This window comes from Stegodyphus dumicola, chromosome 5 (assembly GCF_044657685.1).
Source record: "Stegodyphus dumicola isolate Sdum_Otavi_A_Nest chromosome 5, ASM4465768v1".
In the NCBI taxonomy this organism is placed as follows: Eukaryota; Metazoa; Arthropoda; class Arachnida; order Araneae; family Eresidae; genus Stegodyphus; species Stegodyphus dumicola.
The window spans coordinates 41,078,912-41,102,765 of NC_140772.1; the positions used below are offsets into that span (position 1 = coordinate 41,078,912).

Sequence of the window (23,854 nt, forward strand, 5' to 3'; positions counted from 1 at the left end):
ACATGTAACTCTGGTAGAGTGGTAAAAATTCACCTAATATTCTGTAGCGGTGAAAGGCAGTGCCAAATAATACCTATTTCCATATTACTGTCAGAAAGTAATTTAAGCAGAGTATTGTTCAATGTATCCTCAATTTATTTCGGATAATTTTCTATTTAATTGAAAAATAGCTTTCCTTAAATGCAGTGCTCAGTCAGGATATTTCGGTGAACCTTTTTCTATTTGTCCTATGTCACCGATTTCGTGACTGCGTCGATTGAAGAATTTTATTGGACAAGGCTGAAAGACAGCGTCGACGCCCGGTTTCTGAATCCCACCTTTCATATTCGTGACCCGAAATAAAAGGAAAAGAAGTAGTGGAATCCATCCAACCTATAAAGAGACGTTGAAGATACATAGCGGCGAATCGCGTGGTGGACCAATGGCGTCACGAAAGCACCTTATGATAATACCCATTCTTTCTTTTATAATGGGCCATGATTTGAATGGAATTAACATTTCGCATGAGTTAATGGGCATCCGCTTTGCGTGATGCCACGCAACGCTCGCAATTCCCAGCTTTGCGTGGTGAACCTTCCATGCGTGTCCAGCAGCCCGGCCAATGAGAGCGGTCGGGAGGGGCACAAAAGAGAAAATGTCGTCACACTCCACTAATAATGGCCGCAATCATAATGAACAATAATAATGACCTCGCCAGATAAAAGGAAGGGAGATGAAAAATATACTGAAAGAGGCGACCGAAAAAGCCCATTCGCTACGCCGCGCCATTTTCCAAACAAGGGGATAATTACCCTTTGTTTGTTTGTACAAGATGTTTCAGTCTCCAATTATGAAATTCAATTCTGTCACGCACAGGTGCTCAGAGGAATAGACAGAAAGCAGAAATATTGGCTTTCCTCGCTCTATCAGACACTAACGAGCCCAGAACATGATTGAATTGCATTTAGTATGCAAACGAACCATCAGCGGTGCATGTACAATTGAATGCGAGGCAACACGAGAGGTTGCCAGGTCGGGAAGCTGAATTCTCCCACTCCTGGCGGCATTCGACATTAAAATCAGTTTTAATCTCAGCAGATTAAGTCCAAAACTTTCCTCTCCCACATTCGATTGGGGAAGAGAATGTCTCAAATTACAAGGACAAAAGTACAGCGGGAAAATGGGACAAAAGTTTCTCAGTCTAGCAAAGCCGAAGGGGATTTTCCTTGAGACTGAGACAATTCACATTAAGGCCTCGGCTTTAACTTCGAAGTACTTTGTATCTTCTCAGTTATTCTTGTCTTTGAAAATTTCATTGTGTAAAAACAAAGAAATAGTGAGAATTTCGATGCAAGAGTAGTCTGAATGTAAAAGAATAACTTACTATAAGCAAAGTGAAGTGATATCGAGCTCAACAACCAAATGCATGAATATGAACTAAATATATGAATATAAAATGTCATATATTCCCAGAATAACATTGTAATGACAACTTACTATTACTAATGTAGGTACTCCAAGCTTAATTAACTTGCACAAAATTCATTGAAAAGTTATATCATTCATTACAAAGCGAATGAACATTTTGATTTTGAAAACATCACTTTTGCTTGTCCTATTTGGGCTTTCTTCTAGATTAGCCATGTCAAAAGCTTTGAAAGAAATATAAATAACTAACGGACATTCGTATCTTAAGGAAGGAATGGCTCCTGCAGAACTTTTCAGGGAATGTGCAATTAGTAAAGAATTAAATTATTCCTCCTTGTTGTCTTTCTTGTTCCAGCTAATAGTTTCTTGTTCCAGCTAATAGCCAATACATCCAGCTAATAGTTGGTCATCCAGCTAACGGTTAAACATCCAGCTAATATTTAAATGCAGTGAGCAGTCATGATACTTCGTTGAACCTATGTCTGTTCTATGGTAACGATTTCGTGACTGCGTCATCCAAGCTGGATTTGGAATTTCCAGCTTTTAATTCTATATCTTTTTTCTAGCAAGGAACCTACTGTTAAGACACAATAACACACCGAATAAATACTAATTCAGAAGTCAAACAACTTCTTTCCATCAATTAGCTATAAAGTTGCACATATTTTGCGAAATTTAACTTTCGGGTTGTTTAGTCTCCCATCAATAAAATTCCGAGCTCCATACTCAAGGACCCCATTCCGGATATGAATTCCTGGGGTATTTATAGGATTCCTTGCCAGTGTGGTTTAATTTATATTGGCCAAACTAAGAGGACCTTAAAATTTCGCGTCAAGGAACATGAGGCATATGTTAGAAAAAAGGAAACACAGAAGTCTTCTGTTGCTCAACATTGTTGGTCCGATAATCACACTTTCGATTTTTCTGCTGCCAAAATTATTCAAAAAACATCTTCCATTGGAGAACTGGATTTTCTAGAGGCATTTCACATTCAAAAAAATCTTTCTCGATCCTAATTCCAATCCATCTTTGCCTTCGGCCTTTAAAGAAATTATGTTTTAGTTCTGGTTTCACCAACAGATGGCGCCACTTGCTTATTTTTGTCCAGGCTTTCTTATCTTATCTAATCATTATTTCCTATCTCGTTCATTTGCGGTTTTGCAGCTGAGGATGGTGGTTCGGTAAAACCATCGAAACTAGTCCTGTGAAAATTTTGAAAATATAACGCTTATTTTTGTTGTTTGACTTCTGAATTAGAACCTACTGTTTTTACGAACTTCATTTACAAGGACCTAATGATACTACAACAAGATCACTTATCAGATTGTTTTGAAGTAACAGCATTTTTAAATTCGCTCGTTTTTACCTTTTTGTCTACAACAGCTAGGTTCGGAGAACTACATGGAAGCCCTTGAATTTCATCAAACCAGAATAGCAGTTGTCCAGAGAATGCAATAGTCTTTTTTTTTAAGGAAGAATTCATTCGTTAACTCAAATTTTCCCTCACAACCTATCTGACATTAAACAATTCAAAAAAGAAATTTACCGTGGCGTAGAGAATTTTACGAACATACTCTACATCTCGTTAGGGCAATGCCTTAACTATCACGAAGAAGATCTTCCTTGAGGAAATGAGATTTTTTTTTTTTTTTTTTTTTTTTTTTTGTGACTCCAAAATACTGAATTACCCAGCTGTGCTCAGAAAAGTAAAAGTAGGGTGTGTTAAATGTCGCATTTTGAGCACGTCTTTCTTTAGCGAATTCACAGTAATGACTTGACTGACGATCTCTGAGTACTTGTCATCACTATTAACGCGTCTTTCAGTTGTATATAAAATCACTATTAACGCGTCTTTCAGTTTAAAATCTGATAATTACCATTAACAATCTAATGTTTTCTCAAGTATGATTTTCAGCAAACATCATATTATTATTAGTAAATAATACGTGTTCGTAAGAAAAATAGCTTTTTATTTTATTCTTGTTACAAGCAGCTACGCCGCCAGCCATCGTCTGGGTTTTAAATGTACCGCAAAAACGCCTGAAGGGAACACCAAACGTTAAATTTAAAAACTGCGCAGAATTTTACTCTGCAGAACAACTTCATAAAAAATGTATTACATATAACAAAATTATAATGAAATAAGCAATATCCCTTAATACAAAAATTAATTATCCTAATAAATAAATTAACCAACTTCCGGTTGGTTAATTTATTTATTAGGATAATTTATTTATTAGGATTATTAGGATTTATTAGAATTATTTATTTATTAGGATTTATTAGGATTATTTATTTATTAGGATTTATTAGGATTATGTAATTTATTTATTAGGATTTATTAGGATTATTATTTATTAGGTAATTTATTTATTAGGATAATCTCAGCATTAAATTTAAAAACTGAACAGAATTATCGCCATCATTTTTCCAAGTGGCAACAGTGTTGATTTTCAACAGTCAACAGGCCAGTATACAATTGGATGAAAAACTGTTGTCAAAAACCACGTTTCTAAAAGAATGAAACTATTCAAAATGATGCGATACAATCGAAAAGATAAAATTAAAAAAAAATCTGATTCGATGTTTGAAAAAACCGCTTCGAGTTTCACTGGCTCTTGTCTAGATGCACCTATATACCAAATTACGTGTCTATTACCTTAAGCGCAGCACAAATGAAAGACACACAGATTCTTTTATTATATGTAGATATTTACAAATGCCGAGCTCTTGGCTATTACGTGATTAACTCACGATCTGTACAGAAATTTTGAGGAATGTCGTTGTAATTCTGGAGTTCAGATCAAATGTTCGGCATTGAAAATCAGCAGCTAAGTTAAAGCGAACCAATAGACAAGCACGTGTTGTCGAAAATCTAAAATAGAGTCTCGCTAACGGTCCAAAACAGTATCTTTCTTTCTAAGCAGACTCCTCTCCATTTTGAAAGATGAATCTGTGCTTCAGATAAATTTGATCAATGTACCAGTATAGCATGTTAGTTTGAAATCAGTAGCATCGCACTCAGTTAACTTGGGGGATTTGGTGAGTGAAATTTTACACGTGTTAGTGTGCAGAGTTAGAATCCTCATCAGTACAGTTTGTTTCATAGTTGTAAATCAAATTGTGTGTTACAGTTACTTAATTATTTGAGTTATTGAAAACTTAGAAGCACAGGTGGCTGTTAATTGTTAAAATTTAACTGTACTACAAAATGTAGTTTTACTAAAACTTGCAATTACGTTTTATCTCTTGCATGTGTTATTAAATACTCCTGCTTATTTGTAAAGTCAATAATTTACCGAATCAAGGAAATTTATTCAAATGTAATTAGAGAGATAATTAGGTATAACCTTACAATGTAACTACAATATTAAAATGTAAAGTTAACTAATTAAAAAAATACATCTTTAAAATATTTTCAGTTGTTCTAGATTAATTTATGGTCTTTCAAGTTCAATTGGGAAAAACTTTTCTTTCTCTTAATGATTAATTAAAAATATGGCAATTATACTTTCTGCATTATTAATAGGAATTATGTATTTTTGTAAATCCCTGTCGCTCGCTTTACTAGTATTTCGAGAAAATCAGTTTAGAAAACGTATTATTTTAAGAAAAGATAATTACAATTTAAATACCGTATATTCCGGCGTCTAATATGCACCGGTGTATAACTCGCAGCTATAATTTCAAACTATATTTTTTAAATTTTTAGGTATGTTCGCCATACACCGCGCACCCTTTCGCTAAAGGGGACTCATACACCTTAAAACCCATAACATCTTCGAATATTTGACTGTTGCAAGAATTGGGATAAGTAATTTATTTTAAAAGCAATTACTTCCAACTTTTTTACATCTGACTACATAATATAGCTGCTTTCTGAAATAGTAATCAGAAAATTTGTGTTCCCACAAATATTTTTATAATTTAATCCGCTTTGTGACAAAATTTTTCGTCATGTTTCCACCTTGCGTGCACATTTTAAAACATTCTGTTGCATAATTTAATTCCATATTTAATATGCAGCTTTTATAACATTTGTAAACTACTGTGAACCAAAAATTCTAAGAATTTACTGTTAAATTTTAATTTTATTTTGAGTTAAGTTTATAAAATGTATTTTATTAAAAATTCTGTAATGTTTTCGTGCATAAAATGTTTTAATATAAAAATATTCATCATATTTTTGGTTCAGTTAGAAGATAGTGCTCATATAAAGAATTCCATCCAATTTCAAGTATGTACCATTAGCCATTTTTAAAATATCATGCGAAGATGGAAACATGACGAAAAATTTTCTCCCAAAACGGATTAAATTACAAAAATATTTGTGGCAACACAGACTTTCTGGTTACTAGTTCCCAAAGCAGCTATATTATGTAGTCAGCTGTAAAAAGATGGAAGTAATTGCTTTTAAAATAAATAAAATATCTCAATTCTTGCAACAGTCACATATTCGAAGATCATAAGGGGTTTAAGGTGTATGAGTCCCCTTAAGAAGAAACCTGAAAGATACATGTGCGATTGCGATGCTCTGATCTTTTGAAATCATTCATTCGAAAATTTTCACTTCGAACACTTCCGAAAAATGGTATACTGAATTGACAAGAGTTAGGGAGAATAATATTTGTGTGCGGAAAAGGCTTAAAGATGTAAATAATTCTGCAAAGAGGTTAGTTGTATTCAATGCAGCTGTACATAAAAATGTTATTTTAGTGTTGCGACAAAAAGGTGGACATAATTTGGGGTAGTAATGCACTTCCGACCCGAATGAATTAGAGGAATTAGGAGTCAGATGTTTTCTCTTAATGAGTGAAAGCGTAATAATTAATATTCATTTTCACTCATTAAAGAAAATTATCCGTTATCAAAAATTATTTGATAATGAAAATTCTTAAATTCATGAGATGTCATTTCTTTTAAATAAACAGCATTTAGATACATTTATAAATCTAATTTCTGTATGCTCTCATTTTTCTTATTTTTAAACGGATGATTCTGATATTCGGTGTATAACGCGAATTCGTGAACTTCGATTTTAGTAGCACAAATGTTAACGTTACCCGAGTCACATATAGGCTTGCCAGCTAAAAGGCTAAATATATGTAACTGACACGACAGTTTTTCTAAGAATAAAAATAAAAGCCTCCTTCAAACAGAGAGTGAGAAACAAATAAGCGTGAGATAGGTTAAATATCTGTTTACGCCACAAATTGAAATTACAAGATAAAAGTAATTTTCAAATTGCGAAATTTAAGATAAAAGTAAAAAGATAAAAGTAATTTTCGAGTGAATGATTTCAAAAGATGAGAGCATCGCACATATATCTGTCAGGTTTCTTGTTAAAGAAAAATGTCGCCTTGTACGGCGAATATACCTAAAAATTAAAAGCGTACTATAACTGTAGCGTATATTGTAAGGATTATGAGTTCCTTTCCTGTCAAATTCTTAACTTACTGCTTCCGGCCAGAACGTAGTTTTGGAATTATTCTGAATACTTAATGACGAGGAGCGGTATTTAAACCGCGAAGTCTACTTGCAGAGTGAGAGAGAATCCGAGTTTCTGATTTACGCGCGCCTGCCTTTTGGCTACTCTCTCTCTCTCTCAAAGCTGTTATTACGTTCGGCCGTACTCAGGCCCTTGATAAGCTTCGTAGTCAACTAGAGTTAAGGGGCCAACTAAATTAGAATCTTGATAGCTTCGGCTATATTTCTTTAGTTAATCTTAGTTTTAGTTTAATTTTTAGTCTCTTAAGTTCAAGCCCAAGTGCGGGCTTTGCCTGTATACTCCCAGGCGGAGTTTTGTTAAATCTTATTGAAATAATAAAGGATTAGTTATCCTTCCATCTTGTTGTGTCTTGTCACACGAACTTAAGCGATTATTCACTAACTAGTTCTTAAGATTCGTCACTTTCTACAGTAACTGAGAAATACACTAGTGAGAATCTTACATTTGCTGAGTACGGCCGAGCGTAATAACAGCTTTGAGAGAGAGAGAGTGGCCAAAAGGCAGACGCGAGTAAATCAGGAACTCTGATTCTCTCTAACTCTGCAAGTAGACTTCGCGGTTTAAATACCGCTCCTCCTCATTAAGTATTCAGAATGATTCCAAAACTACGTTCTGGCCGGAAGTAGTAAGTTGAAGTTAAGAATTTGACAGGAAAGGAACTTAAAATTTAACTGTTAATAAAATTAACATTAAATTGCAATGTAATGAATTATTTTAAAATGTCAGAGAGATCATGAGAGAGGAGTTTTCCCCTTTCTTGCAAAGTTAGGTTTCACAAAGTAAAGTTTCGAACATACTAGTAAGAGAACTTCTTTTCAGAATAACTAACTTGAAGTACATGAATTTTCTTTCCTGAAAAATTCTGCTCAATTCAACACCAACATCTGAATAAGAGCTCCATATTTATATAACCGGCTTTCAGTCTTCTGACCAGTGAAAGCTTAAATTCATTGAGGCCACACGCATACGTGAAGCGAAACTGCACAACATCGATACCGCATAGGATCAACACAATGCGTAGAGTCCACACACATAGAATCGACACCGGCATACAACAGAATCTAATTATCGACATTCACTCGACACTACAAAAAAGTAATATTTTACTAATTATATAATAATGAAAATAGAATTAATGCAAATTTATCACCTGCATATATTTTCACAAACATAAAATCGACACTGCGCGGACGTCAGCATAGCATCGACACGATATACAGAGGCTGTTCACACATTTTTAGACGATGTATATTGTATTCACAAAACTAAATTACATAAAATCCTTGTGTTTTAAATGCTCTATTTAACATCCCTTATTCTGAACTATCTTTCGACACCGCAATTTCCAGGATAATAATGCCTTTTGAAGTGGCAGAAGAAGTATTCTATCCCATTCCTCCCGAACAGCTTTCCAGAGTCCTGTTAGGGTTTTGGGACAACGTTTGGATAATGCAGTTTTTAAAAGTCCGAAAGCACAAAAATCCATAGGTGACACATCAGGAGATTTAGTAGGGATATCAGTGAAGGGTATGGCCTTAATACCAGTTTTTCGTTCCATTTCTTCTAGGAAATTTACAGTGGATTTTGATGTGTGACTGCTAGCTTTGTTCTGATGGAGTCTCACAGATTGATGGCACTGTGGGTAAAGCGATTGTACTTCATTCAGAAAAATTGGCGATAAAATATGTTTCTGATAGTATTTGGAGTTAATCTTGACATTTTTTTGCACTCTCTTTATTTTTAACTTGCTATTATAAGAAAAACCAGCAACAATCATGAATCCCTTAGAAAAACTTTCTTTCGATTCTTTGAACCATGTACTTAAATTATTTTCTCCCCTTTTATGATAATAAATGGCTTTTCTTTTGTTACAATCATTTAAATACACCCATGCTTCATTTATTGTGACAATTGTTTTCCATTTTTCTTTGGATAAGTGTTTCTCATATAGAATTCTGCAGCGTGTCCTGCGTTGAGCGATATGCTTTGGAAGAAGACGATGCACATTGCGTTTTTTCGCTTTCTTAAGATTTAAATCAACGTTTATCATTTTGTTTACAGTGGACACCGAGCATTTTAATGATTCTGGAACTGTCCTTTGACTAGGGGGATTTTCTTTTAACATTAAACAAGGTACCTTTGCAATAGTCGAAGATGTCCGTTTTTTCCTTGGATACTTGCTTGGAATTTTTGTCCGACTTGAGGCTCCAGTTTGACGTTTTTTTTTTTTTTTTTTTTTTTTTTTTTCCTTTCTTGTTGATGATATTACCTACCGACGCTTTATATATCACAAAATCATGACTCTCACATCGTTTTTGGATAACGGAATATGCATATGTTTCTTCGGAAAGAGCGTAAATGTAGCCTTCGAACTACTGCTTTGTTAAATTCGCCATTTTGCTTAAAAACAAAACTTTCAAGTCACAGACGATAATTTTGGCTTTTAAAAACATAGTACAATTGCAATTACTTCTTTTGAAGCAAACGATTTTTTATTACCAAAATCGTCTAAAAAATGTGCGAACAGCCTCTGTACAGCTAGTACTGATACAGACTATTCAGAGTAGCAACAAGACAACTAATTGTTGAGCTGCTATTACACTATCCAAAATAGCAACAAGGTAATTGATTATTTCGAAGGAATAGTTCAACAAATTCAAAGGAAAGGAATACACAAATCATTCAGAGCAGAAAAGAAGAAGCATTAAGCAAAGTCAATAAATAAGAAAAATATTTAATGCTAAAATAATCCAGCAACCAGTTGATCAAGATTTAGGCAATGATTCATAAATCAGAAATGTCAACTGAAAGATTATTAAAATGCTGCTTATTTTTCTCAACACATTCTCTGAAGAACAGAGTTTCCTGAATGTATTAAAATAAAAACAATAAAAAATGCGTTGTAACTACGAAGGAACTATACCATACCTGTCATTGAAAAATGTGAATTAATCACTAGAATCTACAGACTCCAATTCTGTAGGTTCTAGTGATTAAATCACATTTTTCAATGCCAGGTTTCTCTAGTTAATGATAAAACATGCAATGATGTGAGACCTTTTTTGTTATCACTTTGAAACATTACATTATTGAATTATTTTTACTAAGCTGATTGATGCACATTTCCTTGGGTTACAGGATGACATGTATTATGCTGAAATAGCCTCTTCACGTACCCAAATTATAGCAAAATCCTGGAAAAGTATTTCATTTTTAGATTGATCAAACCTTTTGTTTAAGTTTCTTATGAGAACCTTCTTAGTACAGGGTTCCCAACCTTGCGAGCATTATGGTACGCGCCAACTCCATATGTGAGACTGTTGACAACAATGACGAACATAATACTGTCGGAGGAATCTATAACTTCTCGTTTTATATCACCTTTCAGTTCTGATGAATCTCGTGGATCTGATGTGTAAACCTCAGATTTCAGATAGCCCAGAATCAGAAATCCATCCAAGTGAGGTCGGGGATAGTGGTGGCCACGGAACTGCTAACTTGCGGGAGATGGCTCTATCTTGAAATAATGCACACGTTGAAAACTTCTAATTCCAATAAAAATTTATTATCCTTGTAGAGTCATTGGATTATTTTGAAGCAAGAGACGTGAAATATGTGCAGTGCCCCCGCCGAGATTCGAAACTGAACCTCTCGAATGCCCGCCGAGTGTGTAACAGTTACAACATGAAGGCATGCTGGAAGGAGACATAACACACTGTATATCCTCTTTCCTCTTGTGTTGTCATTGATATTTTACAATGCTCGTCTTTCTAAAAGTTCTACATCTTCAATTTTTGTCATACGTGAGTCGTTCCAATACCATTTATGGATTTTCAATGCGCTAAACATCTGGGCAGAAAAGGAGGGTGTCACGATTCGAGAATTTCGACATTTTTCACTATAACCGTAATCATGGAAGCTTTATTATTTTAAATCATCAAAACCTCGAGTGCATATTTTCAAATAACATTGTCCGAAATTTTGTTTCGATTCGTTGAGCGGATAGGCCTCTAAATAGGCCTCTGATCAGGGAAGTATTTTATGATCACTCTATATTAACATATATACTTAAATGAATTGGCACATATCTCTTTTCTGAGCTTTGTTCAAAACACATATCTAAAATGCAAGTGAAATGAAAAGTGGATATTTTTCACATCATACGAATTATTTTAGCAAGAAGGAAATAAATTTAATCTGCTGCAGATATTTTGGTTTGATACTGTTGCCCTATAAAAAAAACAGTTATAAGGTATTTCTCCTACCTTCCTAGCGTGCCTTCGTGGTGTAGTGGTTATGCACGCTGCGCCGGTATTCCAGAGGTCCGTGGTTTGATTCCCGGCGAAGTCTTGCTCATTTTTCATCTTACCTGCTTCCAAAAATACGTAATGTCTGTGCAGTGGCGCCCAAACTAAAAGGGTGTTGGATGATGATTCTCCTCACCCAGGATTTGGCGATTAGGTCCCCTGAAAACCCCAGTCGCCCTTTAAAAAGGGGGAGTATATAAGTATTTCTCCCGCCTTTTGAGCATGCCTTCGTGGTGTAGTGGTTCCGCACGCTGGGCCGGTATTCGAGAGGTCCATTGTTCGATTCGCGGCGAAGACTTTTGCTCTTTTTTCATCTTACCTACTTCCAAAAATACCTAATGTCTCTACACAGTATTATAATTAATAATTTGTCAAAAGTATGTGATTAATAAGTAACAATTCTGTTTTGAATGATTTGATGGCAATGTTTCACTGAAATGACAATCATATGCAGGTCCAATTTTTTCTTTTATTCAATGATTAATTCCAATGATTTTTGTTTTATTATTAGCCCAAAGGGCGTTAACCTAGGAGGGATATTAATTTCGTTTTAGCATTTTGCGTTATTTCACTAAAAATGTGGTTTCACTTTTCAAATTTTTGCCCCCAAATATTAGAGCCTCGCATTATATTTAAAGAAATTAAATAATGAAGAATCTGCTTAAATGTATTGTGATGTTGCGTGGCCCCAACTTGCCCGCAACCGTAGTAGTGACTGCTATGAAATGGAAATTACACAAACTCTTAAGAAGGGTTTAACTCCCTTTTTATTCCACTTTAGAAGTTACAGATGCGTTCACTTGACGCTCACAAACTACGCCGACCCGGCGGTTAAATAAAAATCAGAAAGTACAACTAAAAATAAATAACCGGATGAATAAATAACAAGTCACTACCTACGAGGCTCTATAAACGTGACTAACTTAACCGCGTTCTAAGATACAGCTGAGATTTCAGCAAACTTTCTGAATAAGAAGTTGAAATATTCAACTAACTGCCGAAGTAGGCACACAGGTCGAAACGTGCGGTTCTTAAATTTCTACCTAGCAACCTTCACGCTCGTGAATCAAGAAAGCACACTTACGAACTCGTTTCCCTTCTATTTAACTCAAATTACTTCTGCTAAAAATTTGAATACTTTGCGCGTTCTACTAAAATTTACATACTCTGGCATTGGCAATTCCAGGGGAAAGTAAAGGCTTGACAGGAAAGATAGCTTAAAATAAATGTTAGTTAAAATAAATATAAACACTACAGTATGTCTGTTTCTCGCGTTGCTAAAAAACAACGATAGAGACATCAAATTTTCAATATGTTGTTCTCCACTAGAATATTTGAGATATTGCTGTCGAATTGAAGTTTATGGAAATCCGAACTTGGAATTTTTTTATTATCTATTTCATATTTTGTAAAACTTTAACGAATTTTTGATTAAGAAACTCAAAGATTTCAAAGCCAGAAATGGCAACACTGTACGGAAAAAAAAAAAAAAATTAACCTCCAGCACGTGAGACTGTGTATCGGAAATTTTAAAGATATGCTCATTTTAAAATTACTTTGAGATATTGCTGTCGAATTGAATTTTATGGTTTAAGTTCAAAGAACATGATATTTAATAAGTAAAGGCAACATACAAAACGTTAAAAAACGGCCCTTTGGGCGTAATATAAAATCTGAAAACTTTTAGACTTTTTATTTATTTAAAGATTTTAATTAGAGTCAGTAATTAAAGCCTGATAAATTAATTAAAACACGTGCTATAATGGTATAGTTAAAATTTCCTGTTTAGCTACATTAAAAACTGGTATCATTTAAATGCATTATGCTCATGTAATCATCCAATAACTGGTTCTAAACAATGGTAATAGGAAGTAAAATCAGCGTATTAAAATTATTAAACGGAATTCAGTTAATGGCATTTACGTCGAGTTTGGTTCTAGTTTCGTATTAAGATTTAAAGGAATTCTGGTTGATCAAATTGCTACGCTATTTGAGTTCATTCTCTTAATGTAGTGACCGAATACATATTACAGAATTACATTGAATCTAAACTAAGTATGTAAACATTTCCTTCAGGAGAATATTCCACATTTAAAAAATATAATTATAGATAAAACTGAAATGAAATTCTGTGTTCATATATTTATATTTTTTATGTATCTGGTTTCTATGATGTTGTAAGAAGTATTCAAGTAATGTACGCAAACTGCAGTTAGTACAGTGAACTGAACTGAAGCTCAGTTTAATTATAAATCAGTTAAGTGACCTTGCAGAGTCATTAGGTTAACTGGAAGCAGAAAAAATGAAAAATATGCAACGGCCTTCGCCGGGAATCAAACCACAGACCTCTGGAATACCGGCCTAGCGTGCTACCGTTACACCACGAAGGAACGTTAGGGAAGGGGGAGAAATACCTTATATACTCCCCTTTTTAAAGGGCGACTAGGGTTTTAGGAAACCTAGTCGCCAAATCTTGGGTGCGGAGAATCATCATCCACAACCCTTTTTTCAGTTTACTTGTAGAGTCATTAGGTTAATTGCAAGCAGAAAAGATGAAAAATATGCAACCACCTTCGCCGGGAATCGAACCACGGACCTCTAGAATACCGGCGCAGCGTGCTACTGTTACACCACGAAGGCACACTAGGGAAGTGGGAGAAATACCTTATAACCTCACGAGCAAACTGCAATTAGTTAAATGTACAGTCAATTCCCGCTTAACCACGGTAATACGAGAGACGACACCCGCGGTTTATTCCAATTCATGATTGATTCAAAAGCAGTTAAAAAATTTTGTAAAAAATAATAATCCATAATAAAATTTTAAAAAAGTATTTTTAACAATTTACCGAGATCTCCAAGCAATTTAGTTTACAGAGTAAGCTCATTTCGTTACGTAAACTAAACTAGTATTCAAAGTTCTCTTCCTCTCCTTCTCTTTCGAGGAATCACGTGCAGCATCTTTCTTTCTTTTCTTGTTTCGGTTCATGTTTTTTATTTATTTATCTCTTCGCAGTGTAGTTTACATTGACCGCTGCTTCGTAAGAAATCAGTGTGAAATTGAAGATTAATGTCTCTACACTTGATTTCTTTTTAAGCTTGAGCAATTTACTTTCTATGAACAATCTAATAATAATTTTATATTCCGCAATATATATAATTAAATGACAAACTTTTTAACTCCAAATGCAATAATATCAACTGTAGATGCTGTTATTTCTTGCATTTTCTCACCTTCTGTTTTCGGCAGATAATTTTGTTTTTCGCTAATGGTTTGTAAAATAAAATTTTCCATCACTCCTTAATAAACAAACAGAACTTATATTTAGACAGGGTCTGTTTAATGTGCAAGTCATTAATCCTCCCTTGAATAGTCGGGAGGGAGTTATTTATATCTTAATGAATTAAAATCACCCTTACAAAGAACAGGAATGAAAAAATTCTGGGAAAAAATAAAGTATTAATAAATTGTTAACATTAAAAGAATTTTGAGCTTATTTGTAATTATTTTTTAATATAGCACATATTTAATCCTTTTTCAAAATGTTTACTGATGTGCATTACTGGAAAAAATAGAAGAAACATTGTTCGATATTCAAAATTTCTTAAAGATAAGAACTTCTATCTAAACCAAAGCTCCAAGTAATTTAATTTCAGTCGTCATTATTTTATGGGTGGCTATTTTATCCTGCACCTAAACCTTAAAAACATGAAAAAATCGATATTGTACATATAAGCGTGACCATAGACTCTAGTGAAAACATTAACCGTAAGTAATGCAAATAAAATTGTGCACGACGTATCACATTTTCTAACATTGGCAAAGCAGGATAAATATTATTTCTGAAAAATGTCATTAAGTGTGGAAGAAGCAAGCACAAACATAAATTTGCGAAAAGACATTGTTCAAATGAACCTGCCTGATGCGTCGACGAGCGCCGAGGGGTGTATGCGGAGGACATCCGCTTTATCTCCGCAGCCCTCTTCGCGAAATCCCGCTGGGTCCTCCTCTTTATCGATGGCGTCCTCCCTCTTTGCGGGAGATTCGTCGTCATGCGCTTCTGCCTTATTCCTCGGCTCCCAGGTCATCTTGTTCTCCTTCTTGAGTCTCCGGCGGGCATTGGCGAACCATGTGGAGACCTGTAAAGGAGAAGGAAAATATTTCTGAATCTACGGCTAAGAGAATATTAGTAAATCTTAGAAATCATTCTCGAAAAACTGAAGCTTTTAATACTTCCGATAACTGAATTCGCTTTAGAAATTAAAATAATTTGTATCTTTCATTTGTCTTACAGTTTCCCCTGCTTTTCCGTCTTACTACCCCCTTCTGAGTTTTTATTTCGTTAAGCACCCTCTACCCTTGCAATAATGCCCTCAACCCTTGCAGATTCCAGCCTATGCCTTTGCATGCGGGCTTTTTTATACTTCAAACGAAAAGGCTGCTTGGATGTAGAGAATATCACGGCAAGTATAGTAATGCTCATATGTTTGGAATATTAGACTGATAGTTCACGAATTCCGATCCATTGGAATATAAAAAGGCACTACAATTCTGATTAATTTATGGGAAGACATGACTGGGTAATTTGGTATGATTCTTGAAAAATGCTTAACTGCATTATTTGCGCAATCAAATAAATGTTTGAATATTTGTTTCAAACGTATTTAAGCGATTTTCCGAGTATATCCTTATTGCTGACATATATCTTAAGGTCAACTTACTGCCCTAAACATAAGTAACACCTCCCTAGTTCTCAGCGCCCACGGTAGACGATAAGAGTCACGATGGGAAACTATGATTTATCTGGTTATGCAAATTTAATTCATTCTACAATAAAATACTTCTGGTTTAAAAAAAAATTAAAATTTTTACTCCATTTTAACAGTTTAATAAAATAACTAATGAAGCAATTTTCAGATGAGCACCAAACTATTCGTTGCCTAAGAGTATGAATGCTTTCCCGAACGCAGATTTCCAGTGAGTGTTTCTTAAGGTCCTTGCATAAAAGTTCTTTTACAGGAATCTGGCTCAGGTTTGTTGAAATACTAGAAAAACCACGAAAACTACGTAACGTCAAATTTTTCATCCGCGGAGAGCCAATGTACTACTAGAGTTTTAGTGTATCCCACACTCGTAAGCCATACAAATAAAAAATTAATTATTTCTAGATTTGATGTCTTCAAAAAGAATCTGTTATTCTATTCAACATAAGTGTACTCATAAACTACTACTCAAAACACAAAAATTAGTTCTTAAAGCTACTATTCATACATCTTTAAGAATATAACTTGCTAAAATGATCAAGAAACTGTGTTAAAATTATTATTCCTTATTAAAAAAATGTTTCAAGTTTTGCTAGCGAATGAACTTCAGTTCGGCATATTTGAGCTACACCTGCAAGTACGGTACTTCTATTTATTTAAAATAATTAACTCTTCGACACCAAAAATATATAATATTAAAACTATTATGACAGTTTTAGAATGCTACAAGGATGGTTAATTTCGAATAGTCAACCATAATTGCTATTTTTCAAACGGTCGATAGTAGTTGTCAAAGCCGGAACAAGGACGAGGCAACTGCCATACTTGCCTCAAATGAAGGAGAGCGCAAAATTAGATTTGAAATTTTTCGAATACATTAAAAAATTAAATTGTGAGTTATAACTTCAAAGTTCGAAATGTAACGAGAGGTGCTATTCTAAAATACCACATTCAAAACATAAAAAAGGGAACCCGAACACTTTTCTTAATCATTTAAAGGGAACGAAATCAAAAACTTAATTTAATTATTAACGGTTTAATATTTTACGTAAGACAGAAAAATCGTTATTACAATATGTTTTACATAATTTAAGGACTTAATATCCGAGTTAACGTTTCTTGCTTAAATGCAAATCTACAATTATTAGCCTTGTGAAATTACTGTGCGGAGAGGAAGCTAATTTTTATCTAAATGGTTCAGTCAATACTCACTAGTGTCGAAACTGACAACAGCCTCAATACTCACAACTGTACGGCACACTGTGATTTCCTCAGTATTCTGCAAAATGTCTGCAAACTGCAATTCCTTAGTATTCTGCGTGGATTGTAGATTCACGGCCGATTTCATTTAATATGACCATGCCAATTTTGAGAGTAATACTCCTGTAGGTGTTCTTACTTGCACCAAACTTTTATGCAAGACGGAGTACGGCTACACATTATTCGATCAGTAAAAATCTTCTACTCCAGCATTTCTATAATGAGAGATTTATCAGCTTAAACTTTCGAAAGGAATGGTGGCCTCGTTCCCGGATATCACCCAATGTAACTTTTGGCTGTGGGGATAGTTTGAATCCTTTGTGTATAGTAGTGGCGTTACAAACCTTAGTTCCTTGAAAGAAAGCATAAGACGGGTTTTTACAAATATCTAAACTGACAATTCACAAGCAGCAGCAGCATCCATCGAATACCATCCACCGAACCCTTTAACAAAAAGGAAGGTCAGCACGTCGAAAGTTTTGCACGTGGTCCAGAGGATTCTAATGTTAATTAATAAAATATTTTTTCTGTGAATTTCATACTGTATGGCATTCTATTTCTGCTTGTGCTTTTTTATTGCTGAAACATTAAGGAAATTTTGCGTAATCCCTTTCCTGAGTATACATTATAATTATTAACATGTTATCGGTTAATAATTATAATGAATAGAGCCAAAATCTCTCCTATATATGATGTTTGGTACTTTTTATTTAATTCCTCTCGCTATATCTTCTACAGTCTTTATGAAATCTGATTCCATTCCCTTCATTAGTTTTAGCTGCAGATGATTTCAAACAGGGAAAGTTATTTTATAAGCACATTGTATATGAACTAAATCAGCGGTTCCCAATCTGTGAATTTCCTAACGGCTCCTCAGCCGCTCCCCCTCCAAAAAGTAAATAAAAACAATGAAATTAATTCTTCAAAATTTGAACTAAAGTCGAAATGTGTTCAGAGGACTTACCACTCGGCCACTGGTGGCTCTTGGTTTCAGCATTGAGTGATGAGATTTAATTAATAATTTAATGCGGTAAATACCTAAACTTGCTTGTATTTTAGGCAATTGTCTACAAAACACATTCAGAGAACACCTAATATATTATTATTGCAAATATAAGAGGCGTTGAAGGAGAAACATTTAAAAGAGAGCGACGAGCCATACAAGATTAGAAAGCTATGTTGCAGACCTTCTAGGGAATTCAAAACTGTAAAATAGTTTTCTCTTCACACATGCGTTGTCAGGCAGTGAAACAACCACATAAGCTAATGAAGGAAATGTGAACTAGAAAAAGAGCCCCATCAATCTAAAACATGAATCGTACGTGAAATGCCGCTAGCATCACTTGCACCAGTTGAATTACAATGCTTGGAGTATCTGAATATTTATATAACCTTATTTTAAATAATGTTTGTTGATTAAATTGATCATAGAATGGGGATTCTCGAACGTTAAAATAACAACATATACTGGGTTGGGTCAAAAATTTATGACGATGGAGTCCTCGTAACTTGAAAATTAAAATGTTTATTATGATCATAGAATTATATTTATGATGCAATGATTAAATAGTTTTTCCTCAGCCCTTTTGTTCTGCAGATAATATTTTAACTAACACGTTATTTTTTACGTTGAATCTTCCCTGCACCTCTGTTGTTTCGCATAATCCGCCAGAAAAGGAAATTAAATTATTTCAGGTAATAAGCATGAATATAAACTTAGGGAGAGAGAGTGAGAAGTTCTACAACCTACACCTGGAGCACTGAGATTATGTTCTGCGCTAGTTATTGTTGAGTTTATTTTGAAGTTATAGCTATGACAGAAGACGTCAAAAATAGCAGTGATTTAAGTTTTAATTACTGATTAAGTTTTAATATTTTGACATGTTTATATAGGCTGCTATTGTCTTGAAAGCTGCAAAAGAGAACCTTTAATTTGATATTCTCTTTAATTGTTGACTTAAAGCTGAAGTAACAATAAATATTTTACTATTTCTTTATGCGTTTGCTATTATCAGCACTAAGTCACATTGGAATAAAAGCCGTACAACAATCTTGTAAGAACATTTCGTTCGTAGGTTCATTAGGTTTATTCCAGAGCAAAAACGTGAAACCTAAGCGATACTCTTGCTGGGATTCGAATATCGGATTTTCCGCTTGCTAGCTGGACGTGCTTTCAGTTACATGCTAGAGGCGCATGCTAAGGAAGGAAAAAGTTCTTACAGTCTCCTTCACTTAAAGAGCGACTGGATAGGAGGAGACCAATCGTCAAATCCTGGAGGTGACGAATTATTGTTCATCACAATGTAGTTCCGTCACTTGTAGAGTCTATGATACTTTTCAAAACAATAAACATTTCAAAGCTAAATCACTGAAGAGGTCACTGGTGTTCGAACTTCGGATCTTCCTATCGCTAGCCAGATGTACTTTTTAATTACACTACGAAGGCACGCAATGAAGAAGCAGAAAGTTTCTTGCGGGTTTAGTTTAAGCCTTATAGGTTTAACGATTTGCTTTCGTAATAAAATGGTATTGCTGAATTAAGTGCTTAATTTTTAGAATAAAGAACCTTCTCAAACTTGAAAATATTATTGAAGCGCTATCCATTTGCAATTTAGTACAAGAACTGGTGTTGAAAGGACAATAATTTCTTCGCTCTGCATGTAATTCAGATCAGAAAAATAATAAATTTTACGTAATATGAATAAAATTTAGTGTATGGCAAATTACGCTTTTGTTCGTTGTGCATCATTTCAGTAATCTATCGAACATCATCCTGTGGGAGTTGTATTCTCACCACAAAAGAGTGAAAAATATATTACTAAATGTTCCTCATGTGCTAAAATAAGTCATCATAGGAAATGTTAAAGTTAGCAAGGTAAGTTTATTTCATTGTAGATATGAAGTCTATTCAGTTTATCCAAAAATCTATGATAATGAAACATTAATTCATTACCATGATTCTCTGGATTATATTAGTGACTTTAAGAATAAACAGGCCTCGGCTTAAAAAAATTAAATCTCTTTTATTCTTATATGACACTCTTATTATTATAATTGTTTAGGCCATAGAGTCCTACCGTGGGAATTATTGTCCACAAGTGGTCTGTGAGGAAATCTAGGGAGGCATTACTATTTTGAGGAGTATTAATGAGTTATTAAGAACAAGGTGGGTAAAAGAATACGCTTAGAAATTTGGTTGCAGAACCACTTTTTAAGCAAAATTTCAAACATTAACTTGATTACATCTATCACGGACAAGTAGCTTGCATCTTTATAAGAATCTTAATAAATTATGTTACATGATTCTTTATACAAGTTTACGGAAGTCGTGTGTAATTTTATTTACCTTAAAGGACTGAAACCTACATGCTATCAATCTGATATTCTAAAAACATTGTAGATTTATTAGGTTATTTCGAAGAAGATAAGATGAAAAATGAGCAACGCCTTCGCCGGGAATCGAACCGCGGACTTTTCGAAAACGCGCCGAGCGTGCTGACTGCTACACTACGAAGGCATGCTAAGAAGGCGGGAGAAATAGCTTAAAACATTATCTACAAATCAATATTTTCAGCACTTCCATGTATGTCTATTACTCCTATGTTCTTTCCATATAAATCACTGCTATAATCTGCGCATGTTCCGCAGGTTCGTTACTGTAAATATTTGGTGAAATCTGTAGTATTTATCATTTTGTTTCTGTAGTACCGTAAGAATTTTGATTGATAAATCTGATACAATACAAATAAAACAAGTATTACAATTTTTTACGTTTCAATTACAATTTCAGGGACTGCAGATTAAATTTAGAAAAAATGCATCCAATATACATAATTATTGCAAACGATCAACAATCAAAAGAAGGTTCCAAATAAAAAAAAATTCAAATCTGAAAAATTTCAGATTTTAAAGGTCGCCTAAAAAAATTCACGCTGTCGCTGACTTGCCAGTTTGCTGTTGCCTTTCAATCCTGCTAAACCTATATACAACCAAGTTCACTCAAAATATTCAAAAACAACATATCCTTAGAATTCCCGATGCAGTGTTACAGGTTGCCATACGTACTTTTATATTCAAGGTACTATTTCTTTAAAAGCTAGCCGGTCACTTAGCCAACCGTCTAAAAGTGTTACCATAAAAATGAAAATTATATAATGACTTCACGAATCCAGCTAGTGCGATTTCATAAAAATATTCAGTTTTTCCAATTAGACATGATTTTAATACATGTTTATATAAACCAGTCACATAGAAAAGCAGAAAAAATATTCTTAAAAACTATAGAGCTTTTAAGTAACTAATTTTATTACTCAATAACTTCCAGATTAAATTTCAAAGTATGTTATGCTTTACTGAACGGCAACTCGCTGGTACGTGGAAGATAAAAGTATTTTATTTCCAGTTGCGGCAACACATTGGTTACATGCAGCCGAGTTTGTTAAATAAAACTCAAGGACAAATATCTTACATGTTTTCGGCTCACCAGCCGCCGAGCGGTAAAGTCGCTGAACACTGGTAGTTCGGTCCGAGGTTCGAATCCCACGAACGGGCTGGCTGCATGGGCGTTTTCGTGGTTTTCCCCATGTGTAACGTGTACACGAGCCAGTTTCCCTTAGAAAGTCCTCCACGAAGGCATCCCTTCCCTTACGCAGATAACCCTCGAGGCTTTGGGGTAATTAAATAACCTAACCTAGCCTCTTACATGTTTTCCGTATGGCAACGGTCGGCGACGCTGGATATTCGAATACTTTATTTCGAACAGTGTTGCCACTGCTCACTTTCAAATCGTTGATTTTGTTAACTAAAAATTTATTAAACTTTTACAAAACATAAAATAGATAATAAAATGAATTCAATACTTAAAATTCGGATTTTCAAGTGCCCATGTTCGGGTGGAGGATTACGTTAATCAAAACTTCAAAGCTCTAGGTATCGTTATTTTTTTACGGTCACAGTAACATACATACTTACACGCAAATTTTTTATTCGCTGGTACGTAGAAGTAATTATTATTCAATGTCTTTAAAAATAATACAAGACGATAATATTTGTTAATTTTGATAATATTAAATTAAAAATTTGAAAAGGGATATGCAGTCTATAGTCAATAGACGCAAAATGCCATTTTGAGACTAATAGCCCCTTTTGGGGGTAAAACGCTTGGGAAAACGTGATCAAAACAATGCTTTGGATAAAGAGCTCTCCGATAACTAGCAAAATATAGGACTTGTTAAAAAAAACTATTCTTTTTATTTTGTATATATTAATGTCCTTATAAATAAGTGACTATTTTACATTCTAATACGTTTCAATTAGCTTAGGCAACAACGCTTATCTGCCTGCGAATACTTAAGAAATGCCATCGAGTTTGTTCTTCACTCCTCCCCCATAAATATTAGATTATATGAAAAGTGAATAGTGTCATGGAACTGGTCCATGACACTATTCACTTTTTATATTGTGGTGAATTGAATTTTAGTCGCGTAAATAGGTAAAATGTATTAGTCAAGAATATATCAGGCGTGTAAGGTTAAAACCTATTTAATAACCTAATTATATCCGTTTATGTTTTCCTTGCTTCAGTGAATTTTCGTCCACGCTCCAAGTAAACATTTAACTAAACTTCAGTAACAAAGATAACAAGTAAAACTTAACAAAAAGATTTATTAAACTGTTCTTCGTTATCATTATTATCAAATAATGAAGAATCTATATGTGTGCATGCATGTATGCTTGTTCCTCCCACTGTAAAAGAACGACGGAAACTAGAGCCAGCAGAATTTAAACACGCATAGTCCTCCATTCGAACATGTGCCTCTCGAAGTCTGAATTTTACATTCCGAACTTGATTTTTATTTATTTCACATTTGGTGAGAATTTAATAACTGTTTGATTACAAACTCAGCGAATCCAAATCATGTGCCGTCACAATTCGGAATAAAACAATATTTTTTAAAGCGCCAATGTCTTGCCATTCGTCAAACTTTAAAATCTTCCTAATTTAATCAACAAACTCGACTTTTTAAATGTATTGCCACTACCTAAAACAAAATACTTTTATATTCTTCTTGCCAGTCTGATGCCGTTCGGGAAAGCGTAAGAAATTTGACAAATTTAATCTGTATTTTATTGATTAACAACTGATTTTATTGAGTGACTTTATTGATTGTAATTATTGTAATTATATTAATTATTGATTGTAATGATTAATTATTGATTTTAATTATTAATTATTGATTGTAATTATTGTAATTATTGATTGTGATTTTATTGACTGATTTTATTTATTGATTGATTTAACTGATTTTATTGATTGTATATTCGATTTTGAAACAGTAAATGTTATGTTGTGACAATTTCGCTTTTAACCCGTTCAGTGCCGCTAGTGAGTTAACTCGGACTAAAGCATTTTTTTTTCTAAGACGTGACGCACGTTTGGCTTTACTCCGAGAAAAACTCGACTCAGCGCGGTTAACCCCTCTGAGTTAAAACGCGGCACTGAACAGGTTAAGCACTTTTGTAGAATATTTTCGTGGTTCTTTGAAAATTATTCTCAAGGCTTCGTTACATAAAGAAAGAATTTTCACACACAAAAAAAAGATATATA

The 23,854-nt window shown here is 34.1% G+C and overlaps 1 protein-coding gene across 1 annotated transcript in view; it reads right to left on the bottom strand.

Moving 5' to 3' along the window:
• Window positions 1–23,854, bottom strand: part of LOC118195907 (Iroquois homeobox protein 5a-like) — a 167,777-nt gene that overhangs the window by 24,492 nt on the left and 119,431 nt on the right. Inside the window, exon 5 of the mRNA XM_035367247.2 lies at window positions 15,144–15,363. Within this exon, the coding sequence (XP_035223138.2) occupies window positions 15,144–15,363 (220 nt within the window). The remainder of the gene's footprint in view (window positions 1–15,143; window positions 15,364–23,854) is intronic.